The 21,410-nt window shown below is 36.6% G+C and overlaps 2 protein-coding genes across 11 annotated transcripts in view; one reads left to right on the top strand and one right to left on the bottom strand.

The window, feature by feature from the left end:
* LOC132403828 (proton myo-inositol cotransporter-like) overlaps positions 1 to 21,410 on the top strand; it is a 207,505-nt gene that overhangs the window by 143,547 nt on the left and 42,548 nt on the right. For 3 of the 5 annotated variants that reach the window (XM_059987547.1, XM_059987542.1, XM_059987543.1), the window contains 2 exons: positions 1,638 to 1,787; positions 2,052 to 2,108. In XM_059987547.1, coding sequence (XP_059843530.1) covers positions 1,638 to 1,787; positions 2,052 to 2,108 — 207 coding nt within the window. Of the gene's footprint in view, positions 1 to 1,637; positions 5,276 to 21,410 lie in introns of those variants that run through there. The other 2 variants (XM_059987545.1, XM_059987544.1) reach the window with 2 other exon arrangements.
* Positions 4,618 to 21,410, bottom strand: part of LOC132403829 (uncharacterized protein C12orf40-like) — an 80,468-nt gene continuing 63,675 nt past the window's right edge. For 5 of the 6 annotated variants that reach the window (XM_059987548.1, XM_059987549.1, XM_059987552.1 and 2 more), the window contains one exon: positions 4,618 to 8,061. In XM_059987548.1, coding sequence (XP_059843531.1) covers positions 7,582 to 8,061 — 480 coding nt within the window. In that variant the 3' untranslated portion in view covers positions 4,618 to 7,581. Of the gene's footprint in view, positions 8,180 to 21,410 lie in introns of all 6 variants that reach the window. The other variant, XM_059987553.1, reaches the window with a different exon arrangement.

The following is a 21,410-nucleotide window of genomic DNA, read 5'->3' on the forward strand; positions in this document are numbered from 1 at the left end:
TGGCCTGAAGATAGACAAGTCCCCTGGTCCTGATGTAATGTATCTCAGGGTACTGAAAAAATGGCATTAGTTATAGTCGAGGCTTTGGTGATGATTTATCAAAATTTTCTGAATTCTGGGCATGTCCTGGCAGATTGGAAGACAGTGAATGTCATGCCACTGTTGGAAAAAGGATGTAAGCAAAAGGCAGGTAACTGTAAGCCAGTTAGTTTAACAGCTGTAGTTGGGAAAATGCTTGAATAGTAAGGCATCTGGAAAGAAATGGATCCATCAGGCAGATGCAGCAAGGGTTCAGCAAAGGCTGGTCCCGTTTGACAAATTTACTTCAGTTCTTTGAGGATATAGTGAGCGCAGTGGATAGAGGGGAACAGATGGATGTTATTTACTTGGATTTCCAGAAGGCATTCGATAAGATGCCAAGGATGCACAGAGTTGGAGTGATGAATTAGCATGGATAGAGGATTGGTTAACTGATAGAAAGTAGGGAGTTGGGATACACGAGTGTTACTCTGGTTGGCAATCAGTGGTGAGCAGGGTGCCGCAGGGGTTGGTGCTGGGCCTGCAACTGCTCACAATATACATTAACGATCTGGAAGAGGGGACCGAATGTATTGTATCAGCAAACTTAAATTGAATGGAAAAGCAAATTGTGTAGAAGATACAGAAAGTCTGCAGAGGGATAGATAGGTTAAGAGAGTGGGCAAGGGTTTGGCAACTTGAAATGCAATGTTGATAAATAGGAGGCCATCCACTTTGGAAGGTAAAATGAAAGAGCAGATTTTTATTTAAATGGTAAAAAATTGTAGCATGCTGCTGTGCAGAGGGACATGGGAGTACTTGTGCATGAACCACAAAAGGTTGGCTTGCCAGTGTAGCAGACTATCAAGAAAGCAAATGGAATGTTGGCCTTCTTTGCTAGAGGGATTGAATTTAAGAGCGGGGAAGTTATGCTGCAGCTGTATAGGGTACTGGTGAGGCTGCATTTAGAGTACTGAATGGAGTCCTGGTCTCCTCACTTGAAGGAGGATATACCGGTTTTGGAGGCAGTGCGGAGGAGGTTCACCAGGTAGATTCCAGAGATGATGGGTTAGACTACCAGGGGAGGCTGAGTCACCTGGGATGGTACTCACTGGAATTCAGAAGAATGAGAGGAGATCTTATAGAAACACATAAGATGATCCAAGGGATAGATAAGATAGAAGCAGTAAAGTTGTTTCTACTGGTAAGTGAGACTAGACCGAGGGGACATAGCCCCAAGATTCGGGGGGGGGGGGGGGTAGAGGAGTGGGTTTAGGATGAATATGAGGAGGAACTGCTTTTGTCAAAGAATGGTGAATCTGTGGAATTCTCTACCCAGTGAAGCAGTGGAGGCTACCTCAATAAATACATTTGTCAAGGTTGGATAGATTTTTGCATAGTAGGGGAATTGAAGGTTATGGGGAAAAGGCAGGTAGGTGTAGATAAGTCCATGGCCTGTCATGATCTTAATGAATGGCAGAGCAGGTGCGATGGGCCAGATAGCTTACTCTTGCACCCATTTCTTATATTCTTATGTTATCAGTGATATCAATTACTTTCCCATCATCCACCAGATGTCATATTAATGATTTAAATTACTTTCTACTTTTACATTGCAGGTGTTTTCTTCTTGTATGCTGGTCTAGCTACCTTAGGATTGTTCTTCATTTATGGATGCCTTCCAGAAACTAAGGGAATAAAGTTGGAGGAAATTGAAAGCTTGTTTGAGAACCGACTATGCACATGTGGCCTTCTGAATTCTGATGAAGGTCGGCACATTGAATATATTCGAGTGAAAGGAAGCAATTATCATCTTTCTGATAATGATACTTCTGATGTAGATTGATCTGCTGTGGTGTCTTTTATTATTGCTCTAAAGAATCATGGAGTTTTGGTGTCCATCTTCCCTGCTTCTGGCTTGGTGATTGATTCTGCACTTCGATGCTGCTGCTTCAACTTAAACAAATCGTGTTTCTTTTCTAATCTCTCTAATTCTATTAGTCATTGAAAACCATTATATTTTTGTTTTATAGCCTCTAGTCCACTTGTTCAAAGAGCTGAAAATGAAGATGGCATTGTGTGGTATACAGGTGGGCGAACAAACATATTCTGAATTATATGTTAACAGCACTTGCTGCTGCCATTGGGTTCTGCATCTGTCACTCATGCAGATTAAAGATGTAGCAAGTAGTAATTTCATATTATAATACCTTTTATATTTATAATCTTTAATCTTTTAAAAAAGTCAACCACCTTAGCTTAATTTTAGTATGCTTATTTGTTAACCATGTAAAGCCAGTATCCTAAGTAGCCTGTGGTAGTGTATTCAAGTGCTGATGGTCTGTATCATGTTCTGCTCAATTTCTCTTCTGGAAAACACTGATTCTTCTTCAGGTCTACACAGAAGTTGAACTTTCTCAGAGGCAACAACATGACTTTCTGTCAACTTTATCATCTTTGACACATTCCCATGATCAGTTACATAGCAGAGATCTTCAGCAATCTGGCATCTTGGATAATGAAGTGTGTTAAGACCAAAATATAGTAGGAAATAACTTAAGGAATATTTGAATATTAATTAGAAGATAGTCTTAAATGTGGATGGGAAGTGTATTACCAGTGCCTAGTCACACTGTCAAAAGTCCTAAAACAATTTATATGAAGAGTAATTATTTTAAGAGACATTACCGCTTTAAGATAAGTTCCCAGCTTTCCCTGTGAAAGTACTAAACTTTACAAGGTATCATCTTTAATGACTGAACAAAATCTGTGTTATGTAACAACATGCATATCACATTTGAGTTTTAAAGTCACAAAGCAGTTTAACTTGTTTTCAAAATGGAAGATTACAAATTCTGACAGAAGTCTACGAGATTGGATCCTTGTCTCCAAATTTTTCCCAGTTTATGAAGAAATACCTTTAAAATGCCTTTTGGAGGTGGTGTTTGTCACTGTGTAGCAGACAAGTGGCCTTTGACTTTCAATTTTCTATCATTGCTATCTATGGGTGCTAAAGGTTGACGGTTCATATTACTTAACACAACTCTGCTAAGATTCAACAAGTACTTGTGGGATCTGCAGAAAGTAAAGCAAAATTATATTGGATTAGTATATTTTTAAATGTGTAATTATTTTGCTGCTTATTTTCTCTAAACTTATTCAGAGATTCCTATTTTGTTGGAGATAGAGGCTAGAAATCTCCAATTATCTTGATAACCAAAGAGAGATTTGAACACACCTGTGGTAAATGCTGCATCCCACAGAATTAAATATGAAAAATATCCATTTTTTTGGAACAACGTACCACCAATCTCAAGGCAGACAGCTTTTTAATTGAGTAGCAGATAGTGCAGTACAACATTATGTAGCAGTTGTTTTAAAGGTATCAATGAAAACCAAACATTGTTTGCTATCTGTGCTCAAATGCAGAAGGGAAACATTCACACCAAACAGAACTTCTACTTAAATTATATTGAATTCCTCATTAAATCTAGCATTTTTTGTACCTTACTATGAACCTACTTCATTTGTTAAATCATGGTTGGTTTACAAATTTTTTTTTAATGGGCGGACCAAAATTGTATTATTTTGCATTGCAGTGTGAAGTAATTATGTACATTTTGGTTTTAAAATACTACAGTCAGAGCTTTATGTATCTTAAGAATTCAGTACTTTGAAATGTATGAATAAGTCACTATTAATGAAAAAATAACCTCAAGAGCATTGACAAAAATCACTACTCAAAATGAGGCACATTTTATGTCTGAAATTGTGTCTCTGGTGCAGACTGTCAGTTCTTAAAATAATACCTTGAAAGGAATTATAAGACTTACAGTTTGGAACAGTAGACCCCTCTGAGACTTGAAATACCAGACTAATGTTATGGATGTCTCCAAAATTTATTCACTCTAATGCCAACAGTTTGCTCATTTGTTAACTTTGCACATATAAACATTAACTCTTTGCGAAACTGCTATATTTGTTAAGTGCCTCAGGTCACTGTTTGGTGAAAATGGAAAAAAGAATTTTGTTATCAGACATCATTCACCAAAGCTTGTAAATTCATAATAAATTTAGCCAGGTATTTCAAAGTAACAGAAGTAAATTTGCCTATAGATTTGCTAGATAATAGTCTGGTCAAGTTACATACTTATTAATTACTTAAGTGCTTATTAATTACTAAATTATTGCAATGGTTTCACCAAACCATTGTGCATATTTTACTGTGCATATTTTGAATTTGGTCTATTAAGTGTTTCATCTGTCCACACTACATAAAAATCAACATTGTTAAATGCTTGTGTTGTACTAGTGCATTTCTATATGGAACAGATTATTCTGTTTATTTATGTAAAAATATTCTAATTGTAATATTAATAACCTGACAGAATATTGCAGAGTTGAGTATATTTTTCATGCAGAATTGCATATAGATGGAGACCATAAAACTGGACTGAATGTATTTTTAAAATGTTAGTTTCCATGCACTAAGATGTGCACATCTTCCAATTAAGAACTGAACTTCAGAAATGAAGGTGTTACATTTAGATGGTATGTATAAATCAAAAGAAGGGGACCCTTTATTGGATGATGGATGTCTAATGGTAAAATTTTTAAAGAGTACTTTGTAGCTGGTTGAATATTTTGGGATTACCAACGTAATCTTTGCAATGTGTACTAAGAATTGTATTTCAAAGCTACTATGATAAAATGGTGATCATAAATAACAATACACATAATGAATGTAATATTTATAAACAAAGTAATACTGATATTTATAAATACCTGTATAGTACTTCTTAACACTAAAAGGTAATGTTCCAGTGAAACGGACTAATAATCAGAATCCATTTTCCTTTATTCTGTTTTTAATGTAGTTTCCGATGAACATTACTGATATGAGCCAAAGCTATTCACCATTTGTTAAATAACTGGAATCTTACAACATTCAGAAGTTAATTCTAATAACTAATACAAAAATATACTGTTTTACATAGTACAGGAAATAAAAGATCACCATGAAATGTAATATTTAGATACCTTGGCAATTCCGACACAGTATTCAATTTTTAAAAATGGGTACTGGGGATAACTATCATCTGGGAGACCTAAACTTTATTAAAATATAATATTTGTACATTAGTGTTGTAAAATCAGATTTGTTAATGTTATGTTTTAATAGTTATGCTTTCTATAAAATTATATGGATCTAGTTATTGAATTGTTGACTCAAATGAGCTGTCAAGGAAAAAATAAACATTTAGTTGATCAGCAATATTGTGTTATCTTCAAATATAATTTGATATTTTTATTTTTATTTTTTTATTTTTTATTAGTTTTTTATACATTTTACAGATTAAAAAAAAACCCAAATCACAATGAGGAACATTAATACAGTGCAAAATTAAGCATACAATGACAATATGATACAGAGAAAGAGAATTTTAAAAAAAGCACCTAAATTGAAGACAAGTAAACTTAGTGTCCTCCCCAAGCCCCACAACACACAAAAAAACTCCAGACCACCACAACACAATATGGAGCATATAAATCAGGACAATCAAACTCCCAGACTGTGAATACACTTAGCACCAGAGGATAGTAATGCCTACTACCAGAAAAAAGAGCTGAAAGCAAGGGACCGAAAAGAAAAAAAAAACCCTAGTCAAGAGGAAGGTTATGAAAGTACTCAATAAAAGGTCCCCAGACCTTATGGAACTTTAGGTCTGAATTAAGAACTGAATAATGAATTTTTTCGAGGTCCAAGCAGGCCATAATGTCATTAAGCCATTGAGCATGAGTGGGCGGGGCAACATCTCTCCATCTAAGGAGGATCAAGCGCCTAGCCAGGAGAGAGGCAAAGGATAATATTCGGCATTTGGTTGGACTCAGACGTAAATCTGTATAATTTGATATTTAACATAACAATGTCAAATTAGCATTGTGGTAAATGAAAATCCACAATTTAAATATGTTAAATGCAAATAAGACAAAAAACAGTTTCCATGTCTGGCACATTCAAGGTTAAGTATCAAAGAATTTATATTCCTATCCAGAATAAGAACAAAATTTTAGTGTCTTTGCTGTGAAATCCCGTATTTTAAAATCTTTCAAGGCCAAGAGATGTGAAATTTGATTTCCTATAAACTTAGTTTACTAAAAAATTTAATATGTATTACTGACATGCATGGCTTCAAACTGAATAAAACACTTGGATAAAAGAAGAACTTTACCATATTCTTCCAGATTGGCCTACAGTGATTCCTACATTTAATATTCAAGGAAATATATTCTTTTGATTTAGGGTTTAGTTGTGTAATCCATTGGTATAACCAAGTAATTATGATCAGCAATTTTATATTCAGATGTTGAAGGAATTAGTATCAATTCAAAGCACTGTTAATTTTTTATTTGAAGTTGTGCTTAAATTTCAAAGAATGAATGGAATCTGAAAGGATACAAGCAAACCTGCATCAGATGAAAGAGGATGCAGGAGTTGTATGTTGTACAGAGGGGTACTGGATAAGAGGAGAACAATATTTCAAGAATAAATTGAGTTATTGGTTGTGTGGGTGAACAAGTGTGTGGTTGCTAAAAAAGAATGGATAGATGTGATGCAGCTGTGACAGTGAGTTTAATGGCTGTAGTTGAAAAGAACTGGGTGCAAAGCAATAAAAATGGGTTTCCATCAGCAGAATTAATGAAATAAAGTTTCAAAGAAAGAGAGTGAACTGAAGATCCAACCTATCATAGGCATCATCTCTATCTACAACCCTCCTCTGCAACTTAACAGTTGATCTCTAACTTCCAGTTTAGATGCAGGTCATTGAACTGAAATATTTTTTCCTTCAATGCTGCCCGACGTCTGTAATTCTGGCAGTTTGTGAGTAACTTCATGCAAAAATACTTCTATACATGGGTCACTAAATGATTATGAAAATGAAGAATTTCATCCATATGTTGCAATACTGCAATTAAGTGAAACATCTGAGCATATCAGTGGAAATCATTTCGATTTCAGGCTCAAACATGGGATCGATTTTGTCCACATAACTTAATGCCATAGAAGCAATGAACTTATCCACTAAGTCAGCTACAAAGTCATTTTGTAACAAAATAGCTCAGTAAAAATAAACCAAAATAACAGCTGAATAGTCTATACATAAAGTTGTTAAGGTCAGTAGTTGCTAAAGTTTCAGAAAAATGATGGACAGAGAGCTATAATTACCAAACCATCATTGAACATAGTGTATTTTAACAAGTTAGTTTCTGTCCCTTAGCCTTGAAAGATATTTTATATGCTTGAGAGTTTATCTGTTAATTCCTTTTATTACATTCTGAATCCAGTTAAGTTGCAGACAATTTTCATTTTGAAATGTTCACTTTACCTTTTGAGCCTGTGGAAGTTGAATTTCACTGTTGCCACAAATACTGTGGCTTGAAAGTGAACCACTGTAGTTTGCATTAATTTTGGTCTTGCCTTCATTTTTGTTTTTTTAGACATTTTGTGCCATTCACTACTTCCAAATGCATCCTGCAGCCTAAATTCATATCATTTTCAGTTTAATGATCCAAACAGTGATTTTTTTGTTTAACTGAACTATAGTGGCTCCTAGTGGTTTGCTCAAGACAGTTTTGGTCATCTTCCACATTGGTTACTTCTTTGTCACATAAAAAAAGACTGTCTGCAACATCAGATAAATTGCACTGAATAGCAACATTTGACCAACCCATATATGTCAATGAACTTTCAGTCTGTGTCCATGCATCTTGACCATGAGATGACGTATGTACAACATTTTGCTCAAAAATAGGAGCCTCTGACGAACAATACATTAAAGATGGTACAAACTGATGTTCATTTTCTTTCTGTTCACCACTGACCCGGTGTGTACTATTTGATTCTCTTAAGTTTTCATGACGTGGTGCACATTGGCCTTTGAAGTTTTCTCTGACAACCTTGTCATCAAGAAGCTTTTCCTGAACACTGCCTTTGCTTAGAACTGAAGCATCAAACCGTACATTTTGAACATCTAATTCTGACTGGAAAAAGAAAACACTCACCAATTCAGTTAAAATTACATGACTTCTTTTCATTGTAATCCATAAAAGAACATTTTTTCAGATGCAGCAGAAAATCAAGGCATTTATGGTAACAGTTCTGGAGTAGTGAAGAAAAACAAATGTCAGTATGATGATGAGGTTGAGTACAGTGATATGTAACAAAGTGTAGCTTCATCTTCCTGAGATTCAGTTTGTCCCACTTTTTATTTTAAATGTTGGGAGATAAATTCTTAGATGCAATATTAATCTTCTTCTACTTACTCAATACCTAGTCCATCATTTATTACTTGTATGGTTAAAATCATGCCTATGTGCATGAAAATGTTTTAATTGCGTAGCTGTCCAGTAAAGTATCTTCTTTCGTAACTCCCCTCTTCACGGTAATGTCCAGACCAATTCCTTTTTTCCTCAATTATATAACACACCCCACATCATAGGATAAATTCCTAATGAATGCATTCATGGAGCATCTTGGCTATCTCACTGCCAGACTCATCTTTCCTTTACTTTGGGCTGGATATTGAGAACTATTTAATACTGAGATTCTTTGGGAAAATGCTTCTAGCTACAAAACCAAGAGAGTATAAAGCATTAGCCAACAGCATCTTTCCCTCTTAGAACATGGTACATTTAACTCATTACAGGCCCTTTGGCCCATGATATTGTGACCTTTTAACCTACTCCAAGGCCTACCTACATAGCCCTCCATTTTCTATCATCCATGTGAATCTCTTCAATACCCCTTACGTATCTGCCTCTGTGTTCCATATGCTAACCATTCTCTGTGTATATAAAAAAAAACCTACCTTTGTCATTCCCCGTACCTTTCTCCAATCATCTTAAAATTATGATCCTTGCATTAGCTATTTCCACCCTGGATGTTCACTCTATCAATGCCTCTTATCATCTTATACACCTCTCATCTTCCTTTGTTCCAAAGAGAAAAGCCCTAGCTCACTCAAACTTTCCACACAAGGCATGTTCGCTAATCCAGGCAGCATCCTGGTAAATCACCTCTGCATCCTTTCAACACTTATTCATCCTTCCAATTTTGAGGTGAATGGAACTAAACACAATACTCCAAGTCATGTATAGAAGTCACAAGAAGCAGGAGTCCCAACACAGTTCCCTGCAGAACACCACTGGTCACCGACCTTCAGGCAGAATACGGTAAGCCAATTTGGAATCCATGCAGCCAAGTGTCCCTAGATCTCATGCCTCTTGATCTTCTGTGGGGAACCTTGTCAAAAAGCCTTGCCATATAAAATCCATATACATTAGATTTATTTGTTACATATACATCAAAACATACAGTGAATGTGTGGTTCACGTCAATAGTCCAAGTATGTGCTGGAGGCAGCCCGCGAGGGTTGGCATGCTTTCAGCACCAACAAAGTATAAACATAAAAAATTCTGCAGATGCTGGAAATCCAAAGCAACACACTAAATCCTGGAGGAACTCAACAGCTCAGGCAACCTCTATAGAAATGAATAAACAGTTGATGTTTCATGCCAAGACCCTTCTTCAGGACTGAAAAGGAAGGGGGAAGGGAATGCAGCAAGCAAAAAAAGTGATCATTGAAGCCAGGTGGGTAGGAAGGTGAAGGGAAGGAATCTGAAAGGAGAGGAAAGTGGACCATAGGAGAAAAGGAAGGAGGGGACCCAGGAGGAGATGATAGGCAAGTGACAAGAGGTAAGAGACAGAGGGGAGGGGGAGGGAAATATCTTTTTGCCAAAAGGAGAAATTGATATTCATGCCATCAGGTTGGAGACGACCCAGTTGAAATACAAGGGGTGCTCCTCCACCCCGAAGGCAGCCTCATCGTGGCACAAGAGAATGCCACGGATCAACATGTTAAAACAGGAATGGGGAGAAGAGTTAAAATGGTTGTCCCCTGGGAACATATGGTTAGTGGATGGAGTGGAGGTGCTTGATGAGGCGGTTCCTCAGTTTATTTTTAATTTCTCTCTCCCTCTACCTACCTTGAGGAACCTTATCAAATGTCTTCCCATGTAGATTATATATATTGTTTTACCATCATTAAAAACCTTAGTCATTTCCTCAAAAAAAAAACTTAAAAGTTTGTAAGCTTGTACAAAGCCATGCTGACTGTCCCCAAACAGGCCATGCCTTTCTAAGCGTGCATAGATGATATTCTTCAATACCCTCTCCAAAAGCTTCTCAACTAACACGAGGCACACTGACCTATAATTGTACTGGATAATCACATATTACATTCTTTAACAAAGGCACAACAATTGCTACTCTCCAGTCCTCCAGAAGCCTATTGCTGACGACAGAAATCCTTGGCAAAGCCCTAGCAATCTCCTCACTTCCTTCTTTCAAATCCAGGATATTCGTCATTAGGTCCTGGGGCACAGCTCTTTAAAAGATCTAACATTACCTCTTCTTTAACCTCAAAATAGCTCAGCACATTAGCATGTACACTGTTTTCACTATCCTAATAATATTTAAGTTAATAATTTCCTTATTAATTAAAACATTTATGATAATAACATTAAAATCAGCAAATTAAGAGCAAAGGTAACAAGGGTGATGCAATAATAATGAAAAATTTACATATAAATTGTGCAAACTAAAACAGTAATAATATGGAAGATTGGACATACACCAAACTGCAGCTGCTGGATCTGGAACTACCAACACCGTTGGACAACACTGCAGTCGAGCAGTAGCCACCACTATGTAGGAGATAGCTGCCTGGATGGAGTAGATGTAGAGAGGATGTTTCCATTTATGGAACAGAATTGGGACAGAGGGCACAGCCTCAGAATAGAAAGGTGTCTTTTTGGAACAGAGATGAGGAGGAATTACTTGGTGAATCTGTGGAATCATTGCTGTGGCCTAGTCACTCAGTATATTTAAACAGAGATTAATTGGTTCTTGATTGAAAGGGCATCAAAGGATACATTGAGAAGGCAGGAGAATGAGATCAAAAGGGAAATTAATTCAGCCATGATTGAATAGCAGAATACACTCAATGGACCAAATGGTCTAATTTGGCTCCGATGTCCTACAGTCTTAATGGTATCTGTATGAAGAAAGCAATTGAAACCCTGCACTAACGTGGAAGATGAACTCAGAGGGTATAGGGATGCCTTTTAGATATGTTGACAAACAACAAATAAACAGACAAATTTGAATCGAATATTGTGTAACAATGAAATACTAATGAAGGATCTGGGAGTTAAAAGCGTCTTTAGGAAACTTAGATCATGTGATAGAACCAAATCAATTTCAGTTTTTTTGTAGAATTCTAACTAAAACAAGATTGTTAAGTCTGATTAAAGCAATTTGTTAGCTGATGATGAAAGATTGTAAAACTATCAAGTCAAGACCATAAGACATTAGAATTAGGGCATATGGCCCGTCAAGTCTGCTCCGCCATTCAATCATGCCTGATTCTTTTCCTTCTCCTCCTCAATCCTATTTCCCAGCCTTCTCCCCATAACCTTTGATGTCATGTCCAATCAAGTATATATCGATCTCTGCCTTAAATACACCCAATGACCTGGCCTCCACAGCTGCATGTGGCAACAAATTCCATAGATTCACCACCCTCTGGCTAAAGAAATTTCTCCGCATCTGTTTTGAATGGACGCCCCTCTATCCTGAGGCTGTGCCCTCTTATCCTAGACTCTCACACAATGGAAATCATACTTTTCAGAGCAGATGCAATAGAGGTGTTTAAGTGACTGTTGGATGGGTACATGGAGCTTAGAAAAATAGAGTGCTATGGGTAACCCTGGGTAATTTTCTAAATTAACTGCATGAGCTGTAGGTTTTCTATGTGTCTATCTACTCTGTCCAGGCCTTTCAATGTTTGAAAGATTTCAATGAGATCCACCCCCCACTCCCCTTCCCCCCACCATCCTTCTAAGTTCCAGTGAATACAGATCCACAGCCATCAAATGCTCCTCGTATGATAACCCTTGCATTCCTGGAATCATCTTTGTGAACCTCCTCTGGACCCTCTCCAATGCTAGCACATAAGAGGAGGAGCCCAAAACTCCACAATACTCATGATGAGGCCTCACCAGTGCCTTATAAAGCCTCAGATTCACATCCCTGCTCTTGTATTCTAGACCTCTCGAAATGAATGCCAACATTACACTTGCTATCGTCACCACCGATTCAACCCGCAAGTTAACCTTTAGAGTGTTCCGCACAAGGACGCCCAAGTCCCTTTTGCATTTCAGATTTTTGGATTTTCTCCCCATTTAAGAATTATCTGCACGTTTATTTTTACTAACAAAGTGCATGACCATGCATTTTCCAGCATTATATTTCATTTGCCACTTTCTTGCCCATTCTCCTAATCTAAGTCCTTCGATTTCCCCAACACTATTTGCCCCTCCACCAATCTTTATATCATCTGCAAACTTGGCAACAAAGCCATCTATTTCATCAACAAAATCATTTATATACAGCATAAAAAGAAGTGGCCCCAACACCAACCACTGCAGAACACCATTAGTTACTGGCAGCCAACCAGACAAAGATCCTTTTATTCCCACTTGCTGCCTCATTCTAATCATACAATGCTCTAATCATGTTAGTAAGTTTCCAGTAATACCACAGGCTCTTAACTTGGTAAGCAGCCTCGCGTGTGGCACCTTGTCAAAGGCCTCTGAAAGTCCAGATACACAACATCCACTGCATCCCCTTTACCAATCCTACTTGTAATCTCAAAGAATTCCAACAGGCTTGTCAAGCAGGATTTTCCCTTAAAGCAACCATGCTGACTGTCCTATCTTGTTCTGTGTCACCAAGTACTCCATTACCTCATTCTTAACAATTGACTCTAACATCTTCCCAACCACTGATCTATAATTTTTTTTTCTGCTGCCTTCCTCCTTTCTTAAAGGATAGAGTAGCATTTGCAATTTTTCAGTCCTCTGGCACCATGCCAGAATCCAATGATTTTTTGAAAGATTATTGCCACCACAATCTCTATCACTACCTCTTTAAAAACCCAAGAGTGCAGTTCACCTGGTCCAGGTGACTTGTGTACCTTTAGGTCTTTCAGCTTTTTTGAGCACCTTTCCCCTTGTAACAGTAACTGCACCCACTTCTCTTCCCTCACACACTACAACATCTGATACACTGCTAGTGTCTTCCACAGTGAAGATTGATGCAAAATACTCATTTATTTATCTGCTATCTCCTTGTCCTGTTATTATTTCTCCTGCCTCATTTTCTAGTGGTCCTATATACGCTCACATCTTTTATTTTCTTACCTACTTGACTTTCTTACATTCTTACATGCTTTTTCTAACCACTTTGATAATATTTGTTAACTTGCTTTCATATTTCATCTTTTCCCTTCTAATGATTCTTCTAGTTGTTCTCTGTAGGTTTTTAAAAACTTCCCAATCCTCTATCTTCACACTAGTTTTTGCTTTGTTGTATGCCCTCTCTTTTGTTTTAAAAACCTTTGAGTTCCGTTGTTAGCCACAGTTGTACTATTTTGCCATGAGTATTTCTTCATTGTTGGAAAACACATGTCCTGCGCCTTCCTCGTTTTTCCCAGAAACACACACCGTTGCTGCCCTGCTGACATCCCTGCCAGCAGCTCCTTCCAATTTACTCTAGCCAATTCCTCTCTCATACCAGTCACTTCCCTTACTCCACTGAAATACTGCTATGTCAGTATTTACTTCCTTCCTATCAAATTTCAAGTTAAGGTTTCAAGTTAAACTCAGTTATATTGTGATCACAGTCTCCTAAGGGGATCATTTACCTTAAGCTCCCTAATTGCCTCCGGTTCAGTACATAACACCCAATCCAGTCTAGCTAATATAGTAGGCACAATGACAAACAGCTCTAAAAAACCCTCTCTTTCATTCAACAAATTAATTCTTGAGATCGATAACCATCCTAATTTTCCCAATTGACCTGCATATTAAAATCTTCTAAGATTATCAGAATATTGCTCTTTTGACACATCTTTTCTATTTCCTGTTGTAATCAGTGGTCCACCTCCCAGCCACCATTGAGAGGCCTGTATATAACTGCCATTAGGGTCCTTTTACTCTTGCAATTTCTTAACTCAATCCACAAGGATTCAACATCTTCCAATCCCATGTCACATCTTTCTTCTGATTTTATGCCATTCTTTACCAGTAGAGCCACACCTCCCCCTGCCTACCTTCCTATCCCTCTGATACCTTGGACAATCAGCTCTCATCTACAACCATCCTTCAGCCATGAATCAGTGACGGCCACAACATGACCTGACAATCTGAAACAATGCAACAAGGTCATCCACCTTATTTCTTATACTCAGTGCATTGAGATACAACACTTTGAGTACTGTATTTGCTACCCTTTTTGATTTTGCATCGCTAACGTACTGATACTCACCCTGTTGGCTGCGACTATGTATCATCACCTTCCTGACAGTATGACTGCACGTAATCTTACTCTTTTACCATCCGTCCTATCCTGAGACACATCATTCAGGTTCCCACCCCCCTTTCAAATTAGTTTAAACCCTCTCCAAAAGCTCTAACAAACCTGCCTGCGAGAATATTGGTCCCCTCGGGTTCTGGTGCACCCCATCACTTTTGAACAGGTCATACCTCCCCCAAAGGAGATCCCAATGATCCAGGAACCTGAAGCCCTGCCCCCTGCACCAGCTTCTCAGCCACACATTTATCTGCCAAATCACCCTGTTTCTACCCTCACTGGCGTGTGGCACAGGCAGCAATGCAGAAATTACTACCCTGGAGATCCTGCTTCTCAGCTTTCTGCCTCGCACTCCAAAATCTTTTTTCAGGACCACTTTGATTTTCTTTTCTATGTCACTGATACCAATATGTACTAAGGCATCTAGCTGGTGTCCCTCCCTCTTCAAACTGTTCTTTACACGATTTAAGACATCCCTGACCCTGGCACCTGGGAGGCAATACACCATCTGGGTGTCCTGTTCACATCCACAGAATCTCCTGTGTTCCCCTCAATATCAAGTACCCTATCACTACCGATTCCCTTCTTCTCTCTCTTTCCCTTCTGCACCATGGCCCATGCTCAGTGTCTGAGACCCAGTCGCTGTGGCATTTTCCCGGGAGGTCATCCCCCACAAAAGTATCCAAAGCCGTATACTTATTTTAGAGGGGAATGGCCACAGGTGTGCTCTGCTCTAACTACCCATTTACATTTCCATTCCTCCTGACAGTCCCCAGCTCACTCACCTCCTGCAACTTTGGGGTGACTACTTCCCTGTAACTCTGATCAATTATCTCCTCACTCTCCCAGGACTCCAGCATTCAGCATGAAGAACATACAACAGCCATTTACTATACCAGAAAACAGAAAAAAAAGGAAACCTTGACAGAAGCTTACCCAGAGCCAATGCCTCTTCTGAGCAGAAACCTCCTTTGAGCCAAAGTCTGACAATTCTACTCTCGTCACTGGCCTCTCCTGACAATGGCCGCCCCACTTGTCCTTCCTGTATTTTTATTTTGTTTACAGTGCTCTGCTGCCGCCATTGATATGGTCTCTGCAATGGCCAAATGCCTATGAAGCTCTCTTTTAAGTCAAGTTGTATTTATTGTCATGTGCACAGGGATGGTAAGATCCAGTGCAATGAAAAACATGCAGCAGTATCACAGGCATATAGAGGTAACACAAGATGTAAATTTTAAGTAAATTATACCATATAGTAAAGAAACAAACAAAAGCCACCATTTAAAGTTTCATTACATCATTTCCAAGAAATATTTCTTCTTTTAAGGTAAACACTGCAAGAGTGTCAAGTTATGGATTTTCAACAGATGTTAAAATGGGTACCAAACAAAAAGATAAGACTTCTAATAATGGCAAAAAAAACACTAAACCTGAGAATTGGCAACACTTCATTACTTAGCAAAGGGTAAACAGAATATGGAAATAGTCTAGCAATAAGTTTAACAGTAGACTATATAAGTATGTGAGGAAAAAGTTACTGTGGATCCATTTCAGGCTGAAACAGGAGTAATTATATTGGGGAATAAAGGAATGCCAGGGAAATTGAAAAATTCAAGGAAAACAGAAGAGGTCAAAGGAATGAGCTTTATATCACCTATAACTGAGAATACATCAAATTCTCATTCTGGAAGGGCCCTTAATATCATTCTTTATCGACAAAGGAAGTTAGAGGGGTATCTATTTTTGTTATCTCTAAGATCTCTTTTGTACATTTTAATACTATTACTGATTCGACTGGAAGATATTTAATTGTCACTGGTTTATTATGTGGTCAAAAGGTAGCTTTGGTGTGTGTACGCACCTAATTCAGTCAGTCCTAAATTTTTTAAGAAGCTTTTTTCTGAACTACTGAATCTAAATGAATATAAGGTGATCATAGGTGGTGACTTTAATTGTTGTCTAAACCCGGCGATTGACAGGTCATCAACCAATCCGTCGCTTCCTAATAAACTGGCGGCCTGTATTAATTCTTTTCTATTAGAATATGGCCTGGAGATATAAACACTCTAATGACAAAGATTTTTTTTGTTTTTCCACATGTTCATCATAAATACTCAAAGAATTGATTACTTTTTTTAAAGATACATGTTTGCTATGCTCCATTGTTAAAGTGTGCATATGACGTCATTGTGCTGTCAGATCACATGACTGTGAAATTAGCCCTGAAGCTCTCTGATAGTTTTTTTTTGAAAATGTCACAGTGGAGATTGAATCCCGTATTGTTACAGGATCCAGCTTTTGCTAGTTTTATCAAGGAGCAAACTTCTATATTTTTTGAACTTAATACAACTTAAGGAATGTCAAATTTGGTTATTTGGAATATAATGAAATCCTTTCTTAGGGGACAGATAATTTCATATTCAGCAGCTTTAAGAAGAAAAACTAAAGCGGAACTTTTAGTGATTACTAATAAAATTAGAGAGATAGATAAAGCATATTAAGACCTACTGAAGATCTATATAAGGAAAGGGTTGAACTTCAAACACAATATGATCTGCTTTTGACCTTTCCCATCGAGCAGCAAATTTTTAAATCTAAAAGTCTATTTTATATACATGGTGATAAATCAGGTAAACTGCTAGCTGGTCATTTAAAGGTAAACATGGTCAGAAGATAGATTTTGAAAATATGCAGACCAGATAGAACTAAAACATTAGACCCTTATGAAATTAATAAGATATTTATGGATTTCTATTCCAATCTTTATAAATCTGAATTATCTGACAATACTATTATTATGAACAGATTTTTGCAAAAATTAAATATACCTAAAATTTTGATCCAAGATATTAATACACTAGATGCACCTATTAAACAAGAGGAAATAGCTAAGGCTATATCTTCTATGCAACTTGGTAAAGCTCCGGGTCCAGATGGATATACAGTCGAATTTTATAAGGCCTTCAATGAAATGCTTACACCACATCTTTGTCAAACTTTCATTGATTCTACATCCTCTGGGAATCTTCCAAAAACTTTTTATGAGGCGTTAATGTTAAAATTGTACAAAGCATTGGTAAGGCCAAATTTGGAATATTGTGTACAGTTCTGGTCACTGAATTATAGGAAAGATATCAATAAATTAGAGAGAGTGCAGAGACGATTTACTAGGATGTTACCTGGGTTTCAGCACTTAAGTTACAGAGAAAGGTTGAACAAGTTAGGTCTCTATTCATTGGAGCGTAGAAGGTTGAGGGGGGGATTTGATCGAGGTATTAAAAATTTTGAGGATAGATAGAGTTGACGTGAATAGGCTGTTTCCATTGAGAGTAGGGGAGATTCAAACGAGAGGACATGATTTGAGAGTTAGGGGACAGAAGTTTAAGGGAAACACGAGGGGGTATTTCTTTACTGAGAGAGTGATAGCTGTGTGGAATGAGCTTCCTGTAGAAGTAGTAGAGGCCAGTTCAGTTGTGTCATTTAAGGTAAAATTGGATAGGTATATGGACAGGAAAGGAGTGGAAGGTTATGGGCTGAGTGCGGGTAGGTGGGACTAGGTGAGATTAAGAGTTCGGCATGGACTAGGAGGGCCGAGATGGCCTGTTTCCGTGCTGTGATTGTTATATATGTTGTATGTTAATTTCATTGATTACTAAAAAAGGAAAAGATCTATCTGAATCTGCATCCTATAGACCTATCTTCTTATTGAATGTGGATTTTTAAATTCTCTCTAAGATTTTAGCTAATAGATAGATTTGAGAATATTTTGCCTACTGTTATCTCAAATGATCAAACTGGATTTATTAAAAATAGGTATTCACATTTTAATATTTGAAGATTGTTACATATTATTTATTCTCCCTCAGTTAAAGAATCTGAATGTATTGCGTCTCTGGATGCAGAGAAAGCTTTTGCGGGGTGGAATAGCCTTATTTGTTCCAGGTTTTGAAGAAGTTTAATTTTGGTCTGGGATTTATTTCCTGGATCAAACTGATTTATCAAGCCCCGATGGCTACGGTTATAACTAATAATCAAAAATCTCCTTATCTTAGACTATATAGAGGAACCCTTCAGGGTTGTCCTCTCAATTTTTTATTATTTAATTTGGCTTTAGAACCACTTGCTATTGCTCTTCGGGATTCTAATTCTGTTCTGGGTATTAAGAGAGGGGATAAACTATATAAGGTTTCATTATATGCAGATATTTATTAGTTTACATTTCAGACCCTAGGAAATCTATTCCCTCTATGCTATCCATATTTACTGAATTTAGTATTTTCTCTGGATATAAATTAAATTTTCATAAAAGTGAATTATTTCTTATTAAATATTACTCTGATTATTATGATCAAATACCCTTTAATATTGCTAAAAATTATTTTACCTATCTTGGTATTAAAATTACTAAAAAAATTTTAAAGACTTATGTAAGTTCAATTTCCTTCCTCTACTTGAATATACACAACAAACGTTTTCCAAATGGTCGCCTATGACGATGTCATTAATTGGCCGAATAAATGCTATAAGAAAGGTAATTTTCCAAAAATTTTATATACGTTTCAAGCGGTTTCATCCTTTGTCCCAAAAACGTTCTTTGACAAAATAGATTCCATGAACCTGTCATTATTTTGGAATAATAAAAGTTCTAGAGTGCAAAAGTCTTTATTGCAAAAATTAAAATAGATGGAGGACTGGCATTACCAAATTTTAGATTTTATTATTGGGCAATTAATATTCGTTATATCACCTTTTGGATTTATGGTATAGATAATCAGGATTATCCTTCATGGTTAGAATTGGAGGAAAACACAATAAGGGGGTTTTCTCTGGCTTCTTTACTGGGAGCTCCTCTTTTTTGTTCTCTAGGATAGGTAGACAAGGTCTTAGTCCTATTGTTAAGTATACATTAAAAATTTGGTTTTAATTTCACAGATTTTTTGACTTAAATAACTTTGTTCTCTCGAGTAATATCCATTTTAACTTTTTTTTAAACCATCAATTATGGATAAGGCTTTTTCAAATAGAAAACTAAGGGAATAAAAACTTTTTTTAGATTTGTTTTTAGAGGATTGTCTAATGTCTTTTTCATAGTTAGTGGATAAATATGATATATCTAATGCACAATTTTTAAAAGATATTTTCAGTTAGGAATTTTTTTTACGTGAATTCTTACCGAATTATCCATTTGTTCATTTACCAAATATGATAGATGCTATTTTTCAGCTCAAACCATTTCAAAAAGGATTGGTAGCCATTATATATAAATGGTTAATGAATTCATGTATGATATCTAATGATAAGGTTAAATGTGCTTGGGAAATGGAACTTCAGGACTCACTTTCAGATGGTCAATGGAATAAAATTTATTATTTAGTTAACAATTCATCTATCTGCGCCCATCACTCCTTGATTCAGTTCAAGGTAGTGCACAGGGCACATATGTCAGAAGATAAACTAGTGCATATATTTTCTAATATAAATCCCACTTGCGATAGATGCAACGCTGAGGTGGCTACTCTAACTCAAATGTTTTGGTCTTGTATAAAGTTAAATAATTTTTGAAGAGATGTTTTTAGAACGTTATCAAAGGTCATAGGTGTGGATTTACAACCTAATTCACTTATGGCAATCTTTGGGATTACTCCAAAGGAAGCAGGAAATGTTCCTGCTTCCGCTCAACATGTGATAGCCTTTTCAAATTTATTGGCTAGGAGAGCTATTTTGTTGCATTTGAAGGATCCTAATCCACCTACTGTTTTTTTCTGGCTCTCCTTCATTATGTCTTGTTTAAGCTTGGAGAAAATTAGAAGTTGGACGTTTAATACATCTTTCAAATTTGAGCAAACCTGATGGCCTTTTATTCAATATTTTATATGATCTAATTTTTTTTCTTTATTTTTCTACTTTTTGGGGGTTTTTTCTTCTCCCTCTGCGAAGTTTCAGATTTGACCAGAAGGATGTTTTTTTTTTTTTTGCAATTTTATCCAGTCCCCTTTTTTTTTGTTTTAGGTTTAGTGTTTTTTCTTAATAATAGAAAATTTCCAGTCTTTTTTTTTGTCTGAATTGTCAAGAGGAGTTGTGGTTCTCTGTTTATATATACTAGCCTAACATATTATACATGATTTTGACAGTGTATATCCTTTTCTTTGTTTGTACGTTTATTGTATTAGGTATTTGATACAACTTCTCCTTTGATTTGTATCCATTCATATAATTTTTTTAAATCAATAAAAAAAGATTGAAAATAAAATGACAGGGTGAACCAAGTACATGTACAGTTAGACTTTAAAAGGAGTCTTTGACAAAGTGCCACTCAAGAGATTATTAAACAAAATTAGATGCACAGTATTTGGTTAACAAAACAAAAAATAGAGAAAGAATTGGGCATTTTCAGGCTGGAAAGCTGTGACCAACAATGCTTTGCCTGTATGGAATTTAAACCAATGGTTTAAAATTAGGATATTTAATATAATATCTGAATTTGCTGATTCATAGTAGTGCAGGCTTTTAGAAGAATAAAGAAAGGGTTCAGGAGGTAGATGTAATGAATAGGCAAGAATATGGCAAGTGTGCAATCATCCATCTCAATAAAAAATTACTTCAGAATGGGAAGAATTGGAGATGTATTAATGTTCAGATAGGGTAGCTGGCCTTGCACACTAACGTTTACATCATACCCAGTAAGCAAACAGGAATGGAAACAATAGTCCAGGGGATCTTTTTAAAATGCACAAAATTCTTAACTGATGTGAAAGAGTTTATGCAAAGTTTATGTTTCATTGGTTGGAGTGTCTAGAACCCAATGTCAGTCTAAGAAAAAGCAGTGAGCCTTTCAGAATAAAGTTTACAATAAATTTTCCACCTCAATATTATTTCAACATTGATTTTTTTCCCT

This window comes from Hypanus sabinus, chromosome 13 (assembly GCF_030144855.1).
Source record: "Hypanus sabinus isolate sHypSab1 chromosome 13, sHypSab1.hap1, whole genome shotgun sequence".
Lineage (NCBI taxonomy): Eukaryota > Metazoa > Chordata > Chondrichthyes > Myliobatiformes > Dasyatidae > Hypanus > Hypanus sabinus.